The sequence below is a fragment of the Adiantum capillus-veneris genome, chromosome 17 (assembly GCF_014529385.1).
Source record: "Adiantum capillus-veneris isolate H3 chromosome 17, ASM1452938v2, whole genome shotgun sequence".
NCBI lineage: Eukaryota > Viridiplantae > Streptophyta > Polypodiopsida > Polypodiales > Pteridaceae > Adiantum > Adiantum capillus-veneris.
In genome coordinates, this window is record NC_140947.1 from 28,393,819 (window position 1) to 28,417,006 (window position 23,188).

Genomic DNA, 23,188 nt, shown 5'->3' on the forward strand with positions numbered 1-23,188 from the left:
GTTCCTCTCCAAAGGACAGGCAGGAGATTCCTATGGTTTTTGAGATTGGCGAGAGCTCACGGCCACGTCAGTCTGTACCTCCTGTCAACGTCAATGTCCCTCCAGTAGTACAGGGCTTTATGACAGGGCAACTTGAGGATGATGCGTTTAAGACTCAGTTAGTTGCCGCGGTGAATGTCTTTTCGCAGCTGGTGCAGAATCCGAGGTTTATGGAATTCTTGCAAGCGCCACCAGTGCAACAGCAAAATAGGCAACCTACGCCGCGTACGGAGCTTGTTGAAGCTCAAGCCCAGGTACTTCATGAGGCGCAGGAGGAAAGGGAACACTCGCATGTTGCGGAGTCGGGGGCTCCAAAGCAGGTTCCTCCCGTGCTTGAACAGGTGGCTAGAACGCCTATTCCACAGGTTATGCCAGTTCAGCCCGCCACCTTTCAGAGCCAGCATGCTGTCTTGAATGGACAGGGAGCTGGATACCAGGCTATGCACTCAGTTTTTCCACCACCCACGGTACATCCTGGGTATTTCGGGGGTGGATCAGTGTTCCAAAGTATGGCTGGTTATGCGTCTGGAAGTCAGCCGTACATGCCAGGAACAGTGTTCGGGGGTATGCAAGGCATCATGCCAAACCCCATGTATGGTACTATCGGCATGCAGCAAGGTTTCCACGGCAACCAGGGCCAGTTTGGGGTGCCACAGGGTCATTTTGGCATGGCTGGTTTTTCTGGACAGCAGCCAGATATCGCACCTCTGACGCAAAATGTGAATGGCCAACACGTGCCGATCATGCCTACTATAGTGCCCATGTTGCAGACCATCCCGTATGACAATTTGGGGGCACTAGAGAAGCCGAAGGCTTACAAAGAGGGTGGTGCAGTAGTAAAGTTCAGTACCTTCAGTGGTTTCGAGGACAAGACAAAGGCACTCACTTTCCTCCAGCAGTTTGATACAGCTTATGCGGGAGGGAATTTTACAGAGGCCTCGAAGGTTAGGAAAGCTGCCACTTTCTTAAAGGACAATGCGCTTACATGGTGGACGACATTGTTAATGCAAGGACAGGCACCCGCCACTTGGGTTTACTTCAAGCAAATGTTTGCATCTGCTTGGCTATCAAATGAATTTGAAGCCGATGTCTTGACAGATTGGCACCAGCTTACGGCAGCTTTGTGCAAGAGCTTGCTGGAGTACAATAGGAGGTTTTGTAAAGCATTACTCTCAGTGACCTCCTACAGATTTGTGCCACTGACAGAGCAGATAGAGAAGTATTGTTGTGGGTTGCCTAAAGGGCTTCGCGATTACTGTACAAAGAATAGAGTGGCTACCCTTACTCAGCTTATGGAAGTTGCGAACACTGGTCTTGCCCTGTTGAAAGGAGAGGACAGTGGATTTCCGAGCAGTGATAAAGGAGGGCAGCAAAAGAAAAATTCAGCGAAGAAGCCCTTTGTGAAAACGGCTCCTGATGCGTCACAGGGGTCTGAACAGGCCACCAAAGATAAGGATTCAGCTGGGACTTCTGGAGCGCAGGCAAAGAAACAGAAAAGGAAGCCTTTTGTGCGCAAGTCGCTCGAGGAAAAGAAGGTCCTAATGGCTGAGAACAAATGCTTTATATGCGAGCAGCCTGGTCACTTTTCTATCAATTGTCCACAAAGGAAAAGGCCAGCTGACTCAGAGGATAAAGAAGACCAGAAAGGCAAGAAGCCTAAACCCACGGCAGGTTTAGTGCCAGACATGGTGGGTGACAGGCCCAGCACAGATGCCAGTGAGTTATGCAGGGCATGGGGTAAAGTTAGGGATCAGACGGCACTCATCTTCTTTGATCCAGGTGCCAAAGCCAACTTTATCTCACCAGAGTTAGCTATGAAGCTCGGCATCAAAGCTGAAGAGATGGGGTACACCGCAGAGGCAGGGTTGGCATGTCCTGGCCACTCAGAGTGTGTTACTCCCATCATTGGAAAACTGCGTCTGCATATTCAGTCGTATGTGGACACTGAAGAGTTTTACATCATGCCGCTGGAAGGTTGTGACGCCTTGTTGGGGATCCCGTGGATGTTCCGAGTGCATGGAGTCTTGGATGCCTACAACAAAAAGATCACTGTACAGCATAGGGGCAAAACTCACATCTTGGATGTAAAGCTTAAAGGAGAGTCAGTCCCTATTGTATCTGCTTCTGCTATCACTTCTGTAATAAAGAATCATCTTTCTGTGTACTTGATTTTTGCACGTGATGTCTCAGATAGGGATCAGTCAAATTTATCTGTGTTAGATAAAGAAAGGTCAGCATTTTTGCAAAAGTTTAGTGACTGTTTTTCTGATTCATTACCTTCGCAATTACCGCCAGAGAGACCTGAGGACCATCGGATAGATTTGGTGCCAGGGTGTAGCCCACCAAATAGACCTCCCTACAGGGTTAGTGCGGCGCAGCAGAAAGAGATTATAGGCCAGGTTGAGGAGTTATTAGAGAAGGGGCTGATTCAGCCTAGTTCTTCACCCTTTTGCTCCCCAGTGCTCCTAGTGCAGAAGAAGGATGGCTCATGGCGCATGTGTATTGATTACCGTGCGTTGAATAAGAATACCATCAAGAATAGGTTTCCTATTCCTCGCATTGATGATATTCTCGATCGTTTAGAGGGTGCTGCAATTTTCAGCAGGATAGACCTGAAGAGTGGGTACCATCAGATTCGTATAAGCCCAGAGGATGTGCACAAGACTGCGTTTAGAACAACATTTGGTCTTTATGAGTTTCTAGTGATGCCGTTTGGGCTAACAAATGCTCCAGCCACGTTCAACAGAATGATGGACCGGATTTTCCGCTCGCATCAACAGTTTGTTGGAACATTCTTCGATGACATGATTGTGTATTCGAAGAATGAAGAGGAGCATAGGCGTCACTTGACCATTGTGTTCGAAGAGCTGCGCAGTCACAGGTTACTTGTCAATCCTAAGAAAAGTGAATTCTTCCTTGAAGAGATCCACTTTCTGGGCCACATAGTCTCAAAGGATGGTGTTAGAATGGATCCCGCAAAGGTCGAAGCTATCAAGACATGGCCAGACTTGAAGACTGTGCACGATGTCAGAAGCTTCTTGGGATTGTGTTCCTACTATAGAAGGTTTATCAGAAATTTTGCAGAGATAGCATCGCCTCTTCACGCATTGCAAAAGAAAGAGGTCACTTTCAGATGGACCCAAAAAGAGATTTCAGCTTTTAGTCTCTTAAAGGAAAAGTTGACTTCAGATCCAGTTATTGTTTTGCCAGATCTCAGGAAGTCATTTGTGGTCCAGTGTGACGCGTGTGGCAGTAGCATCGGAGCAGTGCTAATGCAAGATGTACGAGTAGTAGCCTATGAAAGCCGAATTTTGCAAGGGCCAGAGAGGACTATGCAAGTCTATGAGAAAGAGCTCTTGGCCGTTATTCATGCGCTTTCTAGCTGGAAGCACTACCTCTTAGGTGCTGATTTTGTTGTCCAAACAGATCATCAGACCTTGCGATACTTCTTGACACAGTCAAAGTTATCCGAAAAGCATATGCGATGGGCAAACATTCTTTCCATGTTCCACTTCCAGATTATGCATGTGGAAGGCAAGAAGAATGTTGTGGCTGATGCGTTATCAAGAAAGCCACAAATTTCAGCTGTGTCAATTCCTTATCATCATGAGTTAGATGACATGAAGGAACAGTATACTGCTGATGAAGATTTTGCAAGGATCTTTGAACAGTTACAAGAGGGGCAACATCACGAGCACTACCTCCTCAGAGACGGTTTTATCATGATGCATGGCAGACTTTGTGTCACGAGGCCACTGCGACATAAGGTCATGGAAGAGAGTCATGTCCCACCGTATGCAGGGCATCGTGGCATTGATGCAACAGTTAAGGCGGTAGAGACGTTCTTCTATTGGCCTACCTTGAGGAGAGATGTGGATGCCTTTGTGCGAGCATGCATAGTTTGCCAAAAGGTCAAGTTTGACAGGCAAAAGGCACCAGGGTTGTTACAACCACTGCCGATTCCGGATAAGCCATGGGAAAGCATTGCTATGGACTTTATCTTTGATCTTCCAAGGACACCAACAGGGAATGATGATATATGGACCATTATCTGCAGGTTCAGCAAGCAGGCCCATTTTATCCCTGTCAGGAAGAAGATAAAATCTGATCAGATGGCACGCTTGTTCATGTACAATGTGTTTAAGTACCATGGTATGCCACAATCGATTATCAGTGATCGTGATCCTCGCATGACCAGTTTGTTCTGGAGAGGATTGTTTGAGAACATGGGTACTACGCTCAAGTTCTCGTCTTCGTTTCATCCACAAACTGATGGACAGTCAGAAGAGGCCAATTCTACTGTCTTAGATCTGCTGAAATGCTATGTGTCAGATAATAAGGGCAAGTGGGAACAGTATTTGCCTATGCTTGAGTATGCGTACAATAATACAGTGCATTCGTCTACTGGCAAAGCACCTTTTGAAATTGTTGAAGGCGGCAAAAAGGTTCCTCCCATTTTGCATACAAAGGACAAGATCTTTGAGGCAGATCGATATGTTGAGAACATGGATGAAATGTATAAGAAGATTAAAGTTGCCTTGGAGAAGACTCAGGCAAAACAGAAAAAGGCTGCTGATCGTCACCGTCGTGAATTGTTACTATCACCTGGTGATTGGGTTCTCTTAAAGTTCGAAAAGGCAAGGTTAAAGAAGATGAAGGGCAAGGAACGGCTGTTTCCTAAGCTCAGCATGCGTTACTATGGGCCTTTTCAAGTGCTTGACAAGATCAGCGATGTGGCTTACAGGCTGAAATTGCCTGATGCATGGAAGATTCATAATGCGTTTCACGTGAGTCTTCTAAGACCCTTCGTGGGTGATGTGCCAGAAGATATGCCAGTTGAGGATGAGCCAGAAGTTGAGGAACTTGATGAGATCCTGGTACCTGAGCAAGTTTTGGCACATAAGGACAGAAAAGTTAAAGGACAAGTTGCAAGACGCTATTTGGTGAAGTTCAAGAACTATCCGCCTATGGATGCAAAGTGGATGGAAGAGCATGAACTGTCAGAGTCACCAAATGTATTGCAGCTTTACCTTGAAGCCTTTGGGTTACAGCCTACTTATGCCCCAACCCAACGTGTGCAAAGGAGGGGTAATGATAGAGCTAGTACATCAAATGTACATATGAATTCAATGCCATAGATGGAAATGGCAAAAGTATGAAGGCCTCATTAAGTCATTTGTATCTATGTATGTTACGACCTTTCTTGCGGATACATGCGATGATAAAAGAGTGTTAATAGCACAAGATCATCAGTGGCGTGTATTTATGGTATGCAATCGAGGACGTTTGCGATTTCAAGAGGGGGGTATGTCACGAGGACGTGGCAGTTATTAACCATGTCACAGAGATGTGGCAACTGCTAACCTTGGTTGTTGGTTTCTTTCCAATGGGGTTTATTTTATTTATTTTGAGACCCTCTTTTTGAAGTAGCAAACGATCGGACATTGTATGGCCAATGTGAACGGTAGATTCACCCGCAGACGGGAAGTGGTCGGCACTGGAATTCGTATGGTAAGAGGATGTCTAGGCTCAGAGCAAGATCATATAGGTCCCCCCCGTCGCACTTAGCAAGTTGGTGGATACTAGGAAGTGAACTCAATTAAGGCATAAAGTCAAGGTGGGACTACCAACAAAAAGTATCCAACAGTTGGGCCACATTGCACTTTTGGATGCGGTCCCAATGAGGATAGATGGTCAGAAGACCAGTGGGAGCCCAACGGAAGCATCTCCTAAAATTTAGGGAACTGCTATTTTGGGCCACGAAATGTGTTCGCGTCATTACCTTCGGTATGACTAGGGGAACACTTTACAACTCTGCCGCGAAGTCAACTGACGCACCAGTTGAGATATTTTTAGCAGGGAAAGCCCAAACTCGGAAACTGGGCGACGTGTCAGCTTGTGAGCGATTCTGCCACTCTGGGAGGCAAAAACGAGCTGCATATCAACAAAGGGGGCGCCATTTTCAGCCACAGGCGGATTGCAACAGGTACAGAAGCTATGGAATGCTTACCTTGCCCTCTATGTACAGTGTGGTGACGGGAGTGATGCCCCGCACGCTACATACTGCTCTCTTTCTCCCCTACGTGCAGTTATGTGGTGCCCCACAAGAGGGCTACTCATTTGACTGATGTACAGTTGTGTGGGTTCATGCTTTTGTGCTGAGGCAAGAGCCTCCTTGAGCAGGAACAGGGGTAGCTAACTGCTGCTCCAAAGCAGGCACTGGTGAGGGTCATAACCTCACCGTACAGGTGCAAAATCAGCGCTGTGTATGCGCTGTAATTTGACTGTTTTTCAGCCATACGAACGCCAGGATCATTGGGAATCGTGCCCCACTGGCAAAGGACAGTTAGGGGACTGTTTGGGGCTGAAAACAGGGCAAAAACCAGTAAATACAGCGTGCTGAATTTACTGTTTTTGGACAGGAATCAGAGGGTATACGCCAGTGCAAGCGAGTTCCAGCAGGGGAATTGGTTTCGCGCAAGTTTTGGGGTTGTTATGCTGCCGAAATTTGGCCAAATCAAATGGTATCTAGGTGGATACACGTGAAGGATTCCCAGGACCTTACCTTGTAATTTACCCTCCTAAAGAATAAAGAAATATTGAAAGGGGCGCCAATTTTGGGGCCTACAGGTTGTCGGCGTCTGCTCGGAGCATTCTAGCTTCCGAGCCGTGTGTGTGATGAAGTGTTAATTCTCGTTACAGGTCTCCTTTGCAAAGTGCTCTGTGTGTGTGTTTAAGTAAAGATTTTCGGGTGAAAGCCAACGCCTACCGCCCTACGGGCCGGTTTCAACTGTACATACAGATGGAAAGCCCTTAAGCTAAGCATTACGTTTCTGCATTCAAAGGGGGAGAGAGGTGCACGAGAGCAGATTTATCGTGCTACATAAGACAAGGGAGAAGGCAAGCTTTCCATTAAAGCTGTGAAACCTGTACCCACTACTCACATACACTGTGGAGCATGTAATGAAGAAGAAAGGCTGCCTATTCTCTTAGAAAAGGGCGCCCCTTGCTGATGTGGCTTGCAAAATGGCTCACGGGTCGCCAAGTGTCCAGAATGCCCTCTTGAGTTAAATTCCTAGTACCCACCAACTTATAAAGTGTCGCTTGGGGCCTAAACGACTTTGAATTGAGCCTAGTATTGCTTGGATTTCAGTGCCGACTGGCCCGACCAACTCATGGCGACCTCGCCTTTATTGTTGTGGATGAAACTCTCGGCCGTAGGCCGTTTCACACTGGCCATACAATGTCCGGCCATTTGTGACTTCAAAAAGAGGGTCCCAAAAAAAAAATAAAAAATCAAGGGAAAGAAACCAGCAACTAAGGTCAGTGGTTGCCATAGCCTTGTGATTTCAACTCTACCATTCTCGATCCACCTCTTCATGTTAATCAATAGCTGCTCCCTCATATGCACCTCTATCTACTTCTCCCGTCTTCACTCCCTTTTTCCCACACACCACCTGTAGTTACCTCATCATCTCTCCCTATCTCAGGATCACCCACTGCGCATGTACTAGCTCACCTGCAGCGCCACTTGAGAGCCCTACACCCCTAGACACTACTGCTGGATTTTCAGTCGTGGCAGACTCTACTTCGCTATTCCGGCTATTTGAGGAGATCCTACAAGAGTCAAAAAATGCTATCACTACCGTTGAGTTAGGAGAAGACCGGTTGGCTGCTACTCACCAACGCCACTCAGCCACATATGCGGTCATGAAGGGATGCCTGCGTGTCGCCAAGAGCTCAATTGATAGAGATGCGACAATTTCTGCGTTGCGCCAAGCCTTGAGAGTGAAATCTCCAATCATCGACGACCTAAAAGATCAAGTTCAGGGATCTCGAGAGATGCTATTACACAGAGATATGGGAGCTCAGCAGCACAACACCAAAGATTACCAGACTCTGGTTGCTATTGGGTATGGGTGGGCTGGTCCAGTGAGACAGGTACAAACTCCTATGGGTTATGCACAACTTGGTCCTTCCACACAGTTTATGGGAGGTGCTCAGTCTCAACATTTCGACTACTATCCCCAAGAGTTTTAACTTTTAGCAGCCTGCCCACATGACACAGATGCAACCGACATAGAGAGCTCAGAGTTCCTTGTGAGGGATTTGCTAGTTGTCATGGCTGCGTCAGGTGGCGGCCTTATGACCATCCTGGATAGGTGCTCCCATCTGTTGCTCAGCAGGTGGCAGCTACTTGCCACAGGGGGCTAGTTTGTCGAGAGCAGGGTGCAGCCGCCTACTACGATCGATCTTATGGCTCCACCTCTGGAGGTAGATCTACTCTTTGGGTGCTGCAGCAGCGACGACACTCTCTGGTTTGACATGATCGAGAGAGCGTAGCTCAGTATCATTGTGTGTGCCTATGCAGTTCTTTTTCAGCTTCCTTAATACATGCAGTTTCCTTTCACAGTTTCTAGTGTGTGCTCTCACCGAGCTTGTGGTGGGCAACATGCAGCAGGGTTACATTGTCACTTGCACAGGACAGGTAGTTAGTTACAGTTGGTCTGGAAGCAAAATATCCCAGTCTAGCTACATCTATCTCCAAAGTGTGGTGATCTGGTCACGGTGTCCACTATACCACCACCCGCATCAGTGCCACGTGTCACTGCCCATGTGAGAGTCCGTCCAGTAAGAACAATCGTTGGTTGCTCTTTATGATTGTATATATGTGTGATTGGTTCTAGTCGTCGTACGCTTCATCTACTCTCTATGGTCTAGCGTCTTGTGCCCAGCACCACACATCTGCAGTCTCCCTACACATTGGAGCCTCGACACCCCCATTGTACCCGTGAGTCCTGGGCTTGGAGCTGAGTGTGCTACCAGCCAGATTCTGTACTGGTCCATGAGTTCGTCGAGTTCCATCGAGTTCTGGGTCTGTTGTTGTGCCTTTGAGTTGTTCGTTCCATTGCTCAGTTGTGTTTTCTTTTGGTTGGAGTGAGGTTTCACGCATATTGTACCGACTAGAGTTTTCCTGCTACAGTGGGTTGACCACCACCCTTTCACCTTCTTGGTAGGGATTGTATGCACATATAGGGTTTGCACTAGGCATTTTGCCCATTTTATGTTTTTCCAGTTTTTGTGGATTTTCTGTGTTGGGTATTCTCAGAGGTTTTGCAAACCCCAAAGTTGGCTCACTACATCACTGCAGCCCCTGCCCGCTTTTTGGACATCTTGTATGATTCTTTCTCTGGAGTTATTGAGTTGCTCTCTCTCTCTCTCTCTCTCTCTCTCTCTCTCTCTCTCTCTCTCTCTCTCTCTCTCTGTGGTGTACGTGTCCTCTGCTGCTCACTCTGACAGTTTTTACTACTGTCTCAATTATGTACAACTTCATGGGGACAGGCTTCTCCAAAGGCCCCTCAAATACATCAAAGCAGAGAGCCCTCGTTATGAGGTTGTCAATGAGCCCCACTGCGGCAAAACATTGAGGGAGGGGGCAACCCACTGGTCAAATTGTGAAGACTATGGTATTTGTTGTGATGTTTTCGTTCATCATGATGGATTTTGAGCAAGTAACTGTAAAAGATTCAGACCTTCCTCCTTTCACATCCAAATCCTTTTTCTATTTTGGAATATCGAATTTGCCTTCATGGCAGTAAGAGATAGGGCTGTACAGTCCATACTAATTGCAGGTTTTTGATCTGTTAGCAAAGCAAGATCAATGTAAAAGTATACATGTGATAGCAAGTAGGAATCTGCTGCAAAGGAAACATCGTTTTTTTTCTGCTACTACTACAGGGCTACAAGATTGTCATAGAGGACATGACAAGAAATTAGTTCAAAGAAGTTCATTCTCAATCACCTCTTTGGAATTCATGCAAGAGAACTAGTAGACAATAGCTGATAGGGATCTGGTGAGAGGCAAAATGTGGCCGAAGGTTTTGTGGGAACATTGTAATCCCAATGGTCTTAATCTACTAATAAATGTTTTTTAGTTTTGGTTTTGAAATCTTCAGGTATTCTTAATTTTTCTCTTATTAGTAGCCAGAGTTTTTTTTTGTGCAAAATATTACTTGCAAAAGAACATCATCATGTTCTTTTTATTAGTTTTAGAGAAGTCAGAGTTTCTGTTTGTGCAACATAGTTACTTGCAAAATAACGCCATGTTTGACCATTTACCTTTTACCACTATTAGGAGAGCGGTTGAATCAACTCCTTTTAAGCAGTGGATAGCCAATCTAAAGGGTCCGAGAGGAATTTTAACACCAGCAACAGGAGGAGGAGCTTCATGCTCTTTAAGAAAGGTGGCAATCCAGAGTGTTGATATGTTCGGGCAGCGGGTGGGATTTTTGAAATTCAAGGCAGATATTATTGATGAAGCCACGGGCAGACATGTAAGTCATTTTCTATTTGCAAAATTTGCAGATGCCACGGGCAGGCATGTAAGTCATTTCCTAGTTGCAACATTTTTTGTTCAACTCTGTATTTTGAGTTTTACTTTAGGCTTACAGTTTGCACTCTCTGTAATTTTTGTGGCAAGTGTAATGCACATGTGGGGCTGGCAATTGTTTTAACAGCTAAGCAAAGTGCAAAGCTCTCAGGTTTTTTTAGAGCTCTGTTTTGTGTTTCCCGCTTGTTCCATTTGGTAGTGAGCTTGATCTAGAATGTGTGAAACCTGGTGCCATGAGGATGGAGTTGTGGATCGACAAAACTTAGTTCAAATGCTACTAAACATGGTTGATGTGTTGATCGACAAAAATTAGTTCAGATGCTACTAAACATGGTTGATGTGTTTACTGCATATAAACCCAACAAGGCCAACTGAAAAAAGCATTTCTAATGGTGATGATGTTGTTTAGGCATGCACATGCATGGCAAATTTGATGGGCCTATCGCTTAGCCCAAGCATGATTGGGAAAACTGGTTTTCCTAAATAGATAGCTTATATTTAAACCAGCCAAGGAATGTGTAATTGTGGTAGATTAAAGAAGCAAGAGAGCTAAAGAGACGAAATTATACTTATGTATACTGGAGGCAATCAAAGTTTGCCTTTGAAACAAATTTTTCTAGAAGTGTCTTATGTCCTCTAGACATGACCAAAGTATAACAGTCATATTGACAACTATAAAATTGTATGACATGGTGCATGAATGCCTGATTGATGGCCGTCATTATGAGGGGGAGAGTCGAGACTGCAAATGAAGCTCTCTATCATTATGAGGCTCAATGCAAATTCACATTCAAGGGTAAACACAACATATTCAATTTGATCCTAGTTAACTTTACCCTATGATGATGGGTTGGTGGAGTATCTCACACAAACGGGATTCCACTCTAAAGATGGTGTTGGTGTGGTGGGCTTTTGTTGTCCCCTCTCATCAATGCAACTCTGGTGACATGTACAGATCTCCCGCATCTCCTTTTAAGGCCTTTACAAGGCTTTGCATGTAAGGGTCTGAGATCTGTATGAGCTTTGATCTCCTTTGCTTGCTTATGTGTTCCCCTTCTAGTATAACACTCTTAAACGTTTTTGTCCTTTTGTCTCAAAAAGACTCTTGAGATTGGATCCCTTATAGTGGTGCTTGACAGCACATGACACCTTTGAAGGATCAAATATCCAACATGTGACGACATTGTGGTTTCGTCTTCATGGGGACAAATCGGTGATACCTATTCACAGTGAGCGCAGTATGGAGTTGATTCCAGACGTTAGAGGGGGGATGTATTCCTCCAAGGTACTTTATGTTCCAAAGTTGGGCTCACATCTTATGTTAGGTGTGCAAGTTGGGCATGGAGGTGGTCTTCACAGAGGACTTAGTTGCTATTCGGGATCGTGACCTCGTCAAGGGGGTCGGGGGGGACACGATGGAGCATGATCTCTACAAGTTACGGACTCTCTTCTCAGTTAAAGGCTCTCCTATAGGTGATCCCTGGCAAATTTTTGCAATCAGATGATAGAAAGCTTAATAGATGTTGGGAGTAAGCAAGGACAATGCACTTTGTGTATTTGTGGGGAGCAGCATAGAGAGGCTATTTCCAAAGCATTCTACACGCCGAACTACTGTGGTTTTGGAGTTGGTTCACACCGACCTTTGTGGACCTATGCAGACTTCAAAGTTCATGCTTAGGTGGAGCTCTATACTTTCATGTTGTTGGTGGATAATTTTAGTTGCTTTACTTGGGTATCATTGACGAGGCTTTTGAGATCTTCAATAATTGGCACACACATGTGGAGGAGTTGTCTAGCAAGAAGTTGAAGACTATCCAATGCTTTTGTACATTTTGGTGCGGACCACGCCATCAAGCGAGAGCTTGGGAATATTGGATCCCCCTCAAAGAATGGAGTAGTGGATTGGAAGAATAGGAATGTGGTGTAGATGGCGCGGACAATGCTTGAGCATCGAGGTTTGCTGAAGACCTTGTGGGCTGAAGTAGTTGCGACAACCTGTAACGGGTCTCCTATGACTTTGCTTCTTTGACAAACTACATTTGATGCTTTACTTTGGCAGAAAGCTTGATACCTCCCATTTTTGAACTTTTGGGAGTGATTCCTACATCCATGTTCCAAAGAAGCGACAAGGGAAGTCCATGTTCAACTGAATGATTGTATCCATTGTGAGATGCTACAACTACAGACTTCCACTAGATAGACGTGTTGCGGGCACTATGAGGCGGTCTTGACGGTTGTAGCAAGTTGAGAGAGATGGAGGTTTATTACAAGTGAATTATGCGCTGATGTCCTCAGTGGCAAAGGACAGAGAACCTCCTACAGTTGAGGAGGCCCTTTCACAATTGAAGTGGAACGAGGGGAATAAGACATGGGAGGGGAATAACACATGGGAGTTGGTTCCAAAGCCTGCAAAGCGGAAGGTCATCGGTGGCAAGTGGGTTTACAAGACAAAGTAAAAATCAGATGGGTCTTTGGATAAGCACAAGGCTCGCCTCGTAGCCAAGGGCTTCTGTCAGAGACTATGTCTGAACGATGATGAAACTTTTGCAACAACTGCGTGTATGGAAACTTTTCAATTAGTTTTGGCTCTAGCAGCCCATCATCTATGGCCCGTGTTCTAGATCGGTGTCAAGTTACCTTTTCTCAATAGGGGAGGAGGAGGTGTACGTGGAGCAACCTCTAGGATTCTCAGTTCCAGGATCATGCGACAAGGTTTACATGTTACGAAAGGCTATCTATGGCCTGAAGGAAGCTCCTTGAGTGTGGTACGAAGATCAATTCTTTCTTTAGGGACATTTCTTTTGTTGTTCTTGTGCAGACCCAGAGTTATATCTTTTCAGAGAGGGAGGATGGATTGGTGACACTTATCCTCTATGTGGATGATCTTGTGATTACAGGTAGCCATGACCAGCATATTTGCGGTACGATGGAGATCTTGGCAAAGGCATTTGAGATGATAAATCTCCGTTTGCTTCATTGTTTTCTTGGACTAGAAATGTGGTAGACAGAGGGGGGCATCTCTCTGTCTGAGTGTAGACCTATCTATGCTCCAATGGATCCCAACCAGAAATTCTCCCCTACATGACCCCTCAAAAGCTACGGAGTATCGCAAATTGCTCATTTTGACATCAATTTTCTGTGGGACTTCTAGTTCATTTATGTAGAAGCCCACCAAGTCTGATTTGGATCCGATTTTTCAGAACTTGCAATATTTGAGGCTGTCACAGTTGTTGGGTATTTGGTATGCCGCTGAAGGTACAGACTTCCTGATTACTCTTTAAGGATGGAGTAATTTAGATTGGGGTGGAGATCCTGATGGATGACGTTTGACTACAAATATACATTTTCTTTTGCTTTCGAAGCGATTTCATGGAGTAGTAAGAAGCAGCACCGAGTTGCCTTATCTTCCACAAAGGCGGAATATCGTGCAAACATGTGAGTTTATTGGTTCTGGAGGTTGCTTTTGGAGATTGGGTTTCTGCAACAGACAACCACCATTTATTTGACAACCAGTGTGGTATAGCTATTGCGAGGAACCTGGTGATTCATGCTCGAATGAAGCATATAGAGACACAATATCACTTTGTTCGGAGAAGACCCTGGATGGTGCTATATGTCTTGAGTACTGCTCTATGTCAGATAACCGTGTTGATATCTCCACCAAATCTCTACCATAGGCGACTTTATCCTTTCATGCGTCTGGCTTGGATGGGCTCCCCCTCCAATAGCTGAGAGGTGGTGTTAGGGTTTCATCTTCTATCCAGTGGTGGCTCAAATATCTCCTAGGAGCAGATTGGGGAGGGAGGGCTGTTTTGTGGTTGAGCCTGGCCGTGTTTGAGGGCGGTACATGCCATGTATGTACCCACCCGGTACGCTGGCATGAGGTAGGACCCCTTATCCTAGGTTCTCGGGGGTTCAAAGTCTCTGCATATTGTAGTTTATCCTCTCTCTATAGCGTTTCTATGCGGCACCTCTCTCTCTCTCTCTCTCGCTTCTCGAGGGTTCAAAGTCTCTACATACTGTAGTTTACCCTCTCTCTATAGCGGAGATATAGAGAGATATGGGGCCCCTCAGTTGATCATCATAGCAGAGCTGGCAGTACTGATGGATGGAGATGTATGGAGAAGCCCTTGGTGTCTATGATTTCTCAGATGATTAGGGCCAAGGCCTCAGTACCACATGGCATTGTTAGGGCGGAGCTCGCTGCTCCTCCATTGGTAGTGGAGGCACTCTCTCGATCAGTTTCATTTATGCATAGCACTTGGGCTCTCCTTAGAGACAAATATGCTCGATTAGCACTAGAGTCTTCGCGACAATTGGCATTGCAGGGAGATAGATCATGTTGGTATGCAGAGATGGCATCTTGGTTTCAGTTAGATGGCTTTAGTATGGATTGGCTACCCCCATTTCAGTACTCTCTGGATGCACCCTCCACCTCCCTCACTAGGGCAGAGATTACCAAGCTCATCACACAGGGCTTGATTCGTTGGATACGAAGAGGACATGGATACAACCTACACATGAGCTAGGTACGAAGATGACTTTCTATAGAGAGCATCTTCTCCAACTCACGGAGGATGGTTTTCTGATCAGACCAGGATACATGGATACTCATCTATCCCACGGGATACGATGTGCTATTGGTCAGATACGCACATCCTCACATCAGCTAGAGATCGAAACAGGCAGATTTAGAGGAGTACCTGTTGAGTCCAGGATTTGTCAGGTGTGCCAGATAGAGCTAGAGACAGAGCTACATTACATATGTCACTGCCCATTATACTATGAGATACGAGGCCGCTTTCACTGTCTATTCAAAGAGGGTTTTGCTTTCTAGAGTCATGAGATACCAGGATCAGAGATGCCTCGGATTATACTTACCGGAGATTCGCAAACACAGAGGACCTCTTGAAGAGGGGCACAATGAGAGAGATCCAGCGACAACGAAAGATTACAGATTTCTTTTAGTCACAGAGAGAGGAGTTCGAGCAGCCTCCACAACATAACAACACCAGAGGCACCAGAGGCATACTGCTTGATCGGGCGATAGAGTTGGGGCGGTCCCGTTGCCCACGGATGAGGGGGCCCTCTCGACATCGACGCAGATTGCGACAGAGGATCCATACCATACTGGCGCGACATAGGAGCCGTCCCGACAGAGTGCTACCTTGGAGGACATTGAATCTCTGTAGCCTTTTGGATATTGATGTATGTGTATATGATGCATCGACTGTCAGAGAGCTCATTGTATCAGCTCACCCTTCGTATTCCCTTTGTATCAGCTCTCACCCCACCCTTACCCACTATTTTCTTTTCAGTTCTTTGTACTTTTTGTACCCATACGTGGTATTAGATTCACCACATGTAACCTTTTGGTCTCATAGGTCATTTTGGCCTTTTGAAGACGTTAATATTACATTTCATTTCATTTCATTTTCATTTCTCTCTCTCTCTCTCTCTCTCTCTCTCTCTCTCTCTCTCTCTCTCTCTCTCTCTCTCTCTCTCTCTCGGGATAGTTTCCAATGACATTTAAAAATTCTCTTCTTCTTCTTCTTCTCTCTCTCTAAAATGTGGCGAAGACATCCTCGTGGGTGGATGTGATCGCGACGACACAGAAGAAGGTGGATGAGGCTGAGAAATGGATAGAAGTGGCTAAGAAAGGGAAAGAGAAAGAAACAACATCTATCCCCACTCCTACAATCATCAATATGACATTAGAAGAAGAGCAGACAAGGAAGACTAGAGCTTTGCATGTACCAGTAACCGGTCTAAAAGACCGGGATGATGTGGAAGAGGAAATCAAGGAACTTCTCTTCATGATGGGTGGTGAGGCTACTCACACAAAGGCATGGAGAGTGGGGAAGAAGAGAGAAGGAAAGGGGGAGACTTCAAAGGAAAGAGCATTAATCATGCGTTTCCCCTCCATAGAAGCGAAGAAGGATTTCTTGAAGGGGCGTTCCACCCTAAAGAAAACGGGGATATTTCTTGGGGATGACCTTACACTCTCACAGCTTGCCCATATGAAAGAAGTTATGCCTGAAATAAGGACAGATCAAGAGAAAGCGAAAGTGGCCTTCTACAGGGATGGACGAGTGGTTATTATGGAGAGGCGCTCCTATGGGACCACACTCAAGGTTGCCACCTGGAATTGTAATGGATCTCTACGCCTTGACGTAGGTGCCTTTGAGGATAATTTCATTGGGAGGGACATCATCTTCTACTTTGAGACACATCAGGCCCTTGGGCAGTCCATGCCACATGTGAGCGGATACAGATGGGAGACTACTTGCAGGCAGGAGACTCGATCGGAGCATAGAGGATGAGGCTTAGGAGGAGTGGCAGTTTTATTTAGGGAGGAGCTGCAACCATTGATACATATAGCCTGCAGGGATGAGCATGCTAGGTACATGTGTGTGAGACTGAGGGCAGAGACGGGCAGATTTCTCTTCATTGCTATATGTTATTTCCCTCCTAGTACGTCAGTGTATGCATCACCTAGAGGACAGTCCCCCTTCGCTATTCTGGATGATGACATATGGGAGTTTTCCAAGGATGGTGACATTATCATCCTAGAGGACTTCAATGCTAGGAGTGCCCATCACCAGACAGTATTCTATGATTCTTCAGAAGAGATGCTACGGGAGCTAGATGTTACAAAGATGGGCCTATCCAGACTATCACAAGATGAGGAGCACACTGAGTATGGCCGATACTTGATAGACACGGGGACTGCACATGGATTGGCCATTTTGAATGGCCTACAGAGATCTCCTACAGCGGGAGGTTTTACATGTTTTCCACATTGACATGGGGCTAGTACAATGGATTATGTTATGGCTCAGCCAGGTCTCGTTCCACTTTTTCAGGATTTCATGGTGGGCACTAGGCCAGTTGGAGTAGCAGTTGATCATGCTATCTTGTCTTTCACTCTCATGTTTCAGTTCAGCATAGCTCTATTAGGAGAGGTCTCCACACACACTCGCTATACGTTCATGAGGGAGACGGATTCCGTGTACATTGATAAGATATACAGGCAGCTATGCACTCAGGAGCCAAGACGGCCACTAGATGAGCTCACTCAGATACTGACGGAGACGCTCCATGATGCATCATCAAAGGCATATCCCCACAATCAAACTACACGGAGACGATCTGGGAACATGCCCCAGAACAGCTGGTATGATCAGGAGTGTAGAGAGACGAGGATCAGACTACAGAGGGAGGTGCTCATGGGTATTACCACACATAGACAATCACGGATTATCTTTCACCGCCTAGTGTGACTAAAGAAGAGGGTTTCTACATCTCAGTTAGAGCAGGATCTCTATCAGCTATTTATGAGTCAGGACTCAAGCGAGGCATGGAGGCTATTTCAGGAGCATTCACCACCACCACCCATCACCTCCACAGAGACATGGGGGGAATATGCCACATCTCTCTACACAGCATTAGGGCAACCACCTTTGCCGGACCCACCAAAGACATGCCTAGAGAAGTGTACTTTCTTTACTGCTGAGAGAGTAAGGAAAGCCATTGACAAGATGAAGACAGGAAGAGCACATGCTCGTGATGGTCTAGTAGCAGAGCATTTCAATCATGCCAGAGATATGCTTGCAGAGCTTCTTGCTATGATGTTTAATCGAGTTATGTATGAGGGTTTTCCTGAGACTTGGAGTATGTCCATGATTGTGCCTATCTTCAAGTCAGGAGATCCCATGATTCATGGGGATTATCACACAATTATGGTTGGTCACACATTAGCTAGGCTGTATGCATCTATTCTTGAGCAGGAGCTGAGTAGATGGGCAGAGAGAGAGGGCATACGAGCATCAGGACAGGCAGGATTCAAGAGAGGTTTCTCTACTCTTGACCATATTTTGACACCGAGTATTATTGAGGAGGGTAGACACCATGGTAGGAGGATCTATTGTAGCTTTGTAGATTTCTGCAAAGCTTTTGACACAGTGCCGACTCCCGAGGGCCAGAATTATACATAGACTACAGGACATGGGAGTGCCCACAGAGCTAATTTAGGGGATCTTGGCTTTATATAGGACAGTGGTGGGCCGAGTAAGCACTATCGAGGGCATGTCTAACATGGTCCACTCCACTATTGGGGTGAAGCAGGGATGCCCCCCTATCTCCGACTCTTTCCGCTGTTGTTATATGTTGATGATATTGTGCTGATTTCAGATTCTCTAGAAGGGATGCATCGTCATTTGGATGCATTACAAGTGTTTGCCGAGGATAGTGAAATGTTAGTGAACCTTGGTAAGACCAAGGTAATGGTGTTTAACACCACGGCACAGTGGGTTAGGAGGTCAGCTCCCACCTTTATGTATGGTCGAGAGACTGTGGAGTATACAGATGCATATACCTATCTTGGGGTGGTCTTCAGTGGCTCAGTATTCTCCTTGAGGAGAGCAGCAGAGACGAGATTGACCAAAGCTTACACAGCATTAGGGAGACTAGAGAGGATGTGTTCGTAGGTTTAGTTTCAAGAACCTAGAACAAAGATCTCGCACTCTAGTGGCTTCAGATATGCTTTATGGAGTTCATATATGGGGACCCTCGGTGGATCACCATGGCAAATCTGGTAGCACTGATGGATGGAGATGTATCGAGAGGCCTCTAGTCTCTATGATTTCTTGGATGATTCGGGATAAGGCTTCAGTGCCACATGACATTATTCGAGCCGAGCTAGCTGCTCCTCCCCTCGTGGTCGAGGCACTTACCAGATCAGTATCCTTTATGCACAATTTATGGGACATCTCGAGAGACAGATATGCTCAGCTGGCCTTTGAGCGCTGCAAGGTGATACAGCATGTTGGTATGGGCAGATGACATCATGGTTTCAGTTACATGGGTTCAGCAGGGACAGATTGCCCCTGTTCCAGTACTCCTTGGATGCACCTTCCATATCTATCACATGGACAAAGATCACTACTCATACGTCAGGATCTGATTCAGCTAGATACCAGGAGCACATGGATACAACCGATACAAGAGTTGGGCACGAAGGTGGCTTTCAATAGAGAGCAGCTTCTCCAACTCACGGAGGACAAATTTGTGACGAGGCCTGGATACATGGATACACACTTATCTCATGGGGTACGGTGTGCTATTGGCCAGATATGCACATCTTCGCATCAGCTTTAGATCGAGACTTGTAGATTTCCAGGAGTACCAGTAGAGGCCAGGATATGTCATTTATGTCATATTGAGCCAGAGACAGAGCTGCACTACATATGTCACTGCACTGCGTACTATGAGATCCGTGGCCGCTTTCACTACTTGTTCAGAGAGGGGTTCAGACCACTTTCTAGAGTCATAAGATACCCATACTAGAGATGCCTAGGCCTGTTTTTACTCGAGTTGCACAGACATAGTGAGAGCTTGCTGAGGACATCAGGGGAGAGCCAGTCGCAAAGGCAGATCACAGATTTCTTTACACCAGACAATGAGCAGCCAGAGGAGTGCTCACCACAGCAAAGCTCAGCTTCAGATCACACCCACACCAGAGGTACGTTGATCGATTGGGCGATTGAGCTAGGGAGATCTAGACGACCACGATCACGGGAGGCTTCACAGTACCGAAGGAGGCTACATCAAAGGATCCGGATCACCCTAGCTCAACATGCGAGACACCCAATCAGAGTACTGACTATGGAGGATATTGACGAGATTCGCCACCGACCAATGAGGGGAAAACCCCCCCCCCCCCGATCCGCCTACCAAAATTAGTAAAGAGTTGAAGCAGAAACATGCCACCCTCACGTCGAGATGTCACAGACTTGGGCACCCCAAGTCGGGAATTTAAAAGGACACACGAGAGAATCAATTAAAATACTTCAAAACTTTAAAATCACAGTTCAATTTTGATCGACACAGCCCGACGTAGTTCCGTGACCAGAGAGATTGGCCCCAAAGATGGATGCCCCTTTCGGTATTTCTTTTATATTAATACTTGAGCAAAGTACAACACCCAAGGGGTCCTTTGCTCTCTGCCTCTGCGTCCAGATGCTCTGATGAGTGAGGCTCCTAAGGGTCCTTTTATTCTTACAAGGGATGCCAAAAGCATAGCCCCAAAAGCAATTAAACTCAAAAGCAATTAGTTCCTAAAGCAATGAGCCCAAAAGCAACTAGCCAAAAAGCTGGTCCAGAACACAAGTAGCGCAAATTATGAAAGTCCGTACTGTTGCCACGTCATTATCTGTGTGCTTTTGCCACGTCAGCAGGCTGCCATACAGGCTGCCATGTCATTGCTGTGTCCGGGCAGTACTGCCACGTCATCAATTTGTGACATACCTCCCTCTTGAAAGAAATTGTAAGTGCTCTCGACTACGCTTGCAAAATCAGACATAAGCCATAAACCAGTTCAGTAGACACTGACTCTAAGTACCGACGCACTAGACGACATAAATCCAACACTTGTACAAAGACGACAGTCACATCACATCACATTCAAACCACATTCAAATCACATCACATAGAATCTAGGACCGTGATCGTGGCGACGTATTTAGCAATCGCACCTAGATCCGCACCGGACCTCATTGATGTCGATTCAACTAATCCCATGTCGCGATCACGTCCATGGATTCTGTTCTGATCTAGGAGCATGATTCCTGGCAACGTATTTAGCAACCACATCTAGATCTATCTCAGATCTCACTGATGGCGGATTGACTAATCCCATATTGCAATCATGTCCATAGATTTTTGCACTCCAGCACTGTCGTGTGCGAGTGATGGTTCCATCTGTACTCCAGCATTGTCGTGTGCGAGTAATCATTTCCGGGGATCCCAATCCATCACTAAGTTTATACTAAACAGAGTGTTCCAATCAATTAGTTCTAGTTGTGTGGCCATCTTATCCCGCTCCGACAGTTCCATTGAATCAGTCGTTATTCATGATTCGATATTAGGTTCATTCGGGAGTTGTCATTGCTCCAAAGTCATCATCATCTCATTCTTAACCCTGTTACCTGTTCACAAATAGCAGGTTCTTCCATAAAACATTAGTTTCAAACTTAAATCAAAATCATCATCAAAAAGCCCTATTTCATAAATTCATTAAGAAAAATAATGCTAGTTCATCATAATTTTCTATCTATTATCTTTTTTGGAACGAGTATCTCCTCACCCCGTTCTATTTTCGATCTATCAACCATTTTCATTCTTGTGCCTTCTTGGGGCACCGTGCAGAGATATGTGCTTGTTCTCCACATTCAAAACATTTGCCTGCTTTGAAACATTCTTCTCTTGGTTTTTCTGTCAGTCTCTGTTCTTCTGTCAGTCGAGATCGTGTATCTCTTTGTCATTGTTCTGACTTGTAGAAGGTCATCTGGCGGGTAGTCAAGTTACTTGAATGCATAGCAAATCCCCACTTCTCATGTCTCATGAACTGTTGTATGGACTCATACTTCTTTTCAAGACAGTAGTCTTGGATCTCTGTAGGAAGTCCACAGCAGATATGTTCGATTTGCTCCTTAAAACTGATCTTCTTAAAGGATGAAGCAGGTAAGAAGACATCCCAAAATCTTTCGCAGTAAGTATCCAAAGGTTCTGTCTTGACCATCCGAATATGGTTCCAGTCAGTAATCATGTCTCGGTTGTATTCTTGTGTGAGCCATGAAGAAATAATTTCAACCAGTTTGTCAGTGCTTCTTTCCTTAACAAAAGAGTGGACCACCATGTCCGTGCATTGTCTTTCAGAGAGGATGTTGCCGTCTATTCTTGGAGTGCTCTGTATAGCGGCCTCTAGAAAATGCTATATCAAACTATTGGATAAAGGCTAAAGCCTTGGAAGCATTGCGAAACCCTGAAAAGTACTCTTAACTTTATTGCCTGTCCTCCCTCTTTGAATTCTTTGGCCTTTCTGCCCTTGTGGTCAAGGAAATCATACTGATTGGCTTTATAAAAATGCTTTCTTTTTGCATAAAACGTATGATCTTTCCGTCATTTCTTGCCCTTTTTGTCCTCATCACTCAAGTGAGAAGAAGATGAGCTGTCCGAGCTGTTAGAAGAAGATGAGGATGAACTGGACAATCCTTCGAAGCGTACACGCTTCTTCTGGATTTTTGGCCCAAGTAACGAGGGAAGTCAATTCCCTTGTTACGTTTCTTCAATTGATTCTTCTTTACCCCCAACAGTTGGTTGACTCGTCTCTCAACCACATCCTCGAGTTCATCTTTAGTAAACATTCGTGGAATAGGAGGTTGCTTGAGGGCTGATTTGATTGGGGAATTGATGGCTTTCTGCCAATGGGTGTGCACCTCTTCAATTGGGTGCCGCGTCAAAAATTTGGCCTACCGAGGATCCTTTGCAAATTTGAGTATCTGCTTTGTGCACTCATCAACCTGCTGTTGACGTTGCATCTCCATTAGTTGATACTACGTAGGCCAAGGTGGCTCGTATTCGTGATCTGCAAGTTCATTCAAATTTTTCGTACCGCCTCTCATTTTAGAAGTATCAGGAGGGTTTGTCTGATTCTTGCGGGATTCGTCGTTTGAATCCATGTGTGTCGTGGTAAGCGGATCGGATTTCTCGGTAGAAGAGAAATCGACCATGCTCTGATACCACTGTCACAGACCTGGGCACCCTAAGTCAGGAATCCAACACGACAGATGAGAGATTCACTTAAAATAATTCAAAACTTTAAAATCACTGTTCAATTTTGGTTGGCACGACCCGTCGTAGTTCTGTGCCCAGAGAGATGGGCCCCAAAGACTGGCGCCCCTTTCGGTATTTCTTTTA

At 45.6% G+C, this 23,188-nt stretch overlaps 1 protein-coding gene across 7 annotated transcripts in view; it reads left to right on the top strand.

Annotated features, from left to right (window-relative positions):
* NUDX14 (nudix hydrolase homolog 14) overlaps positions 1–23,188 on the top strand; it is a 66,996-nt gene that overhangs the window by 20,356 nt on the left and 23,452 nt on the right. For all 7 annotated transcript variants that reach the window (XM_086486381.1, XM_086486382.1, XM_086486378.1 and 4 more), the window contains exon 3: positions 10,175–10,373. In XM_086486381.1, the coding sequence (XP_086342507.1) occupies positions 10,175–10,373 (199 nt within the window). The remainder of the gene's footprint in view (positions 1–10,174; positions 10,374–23,188) is intronic.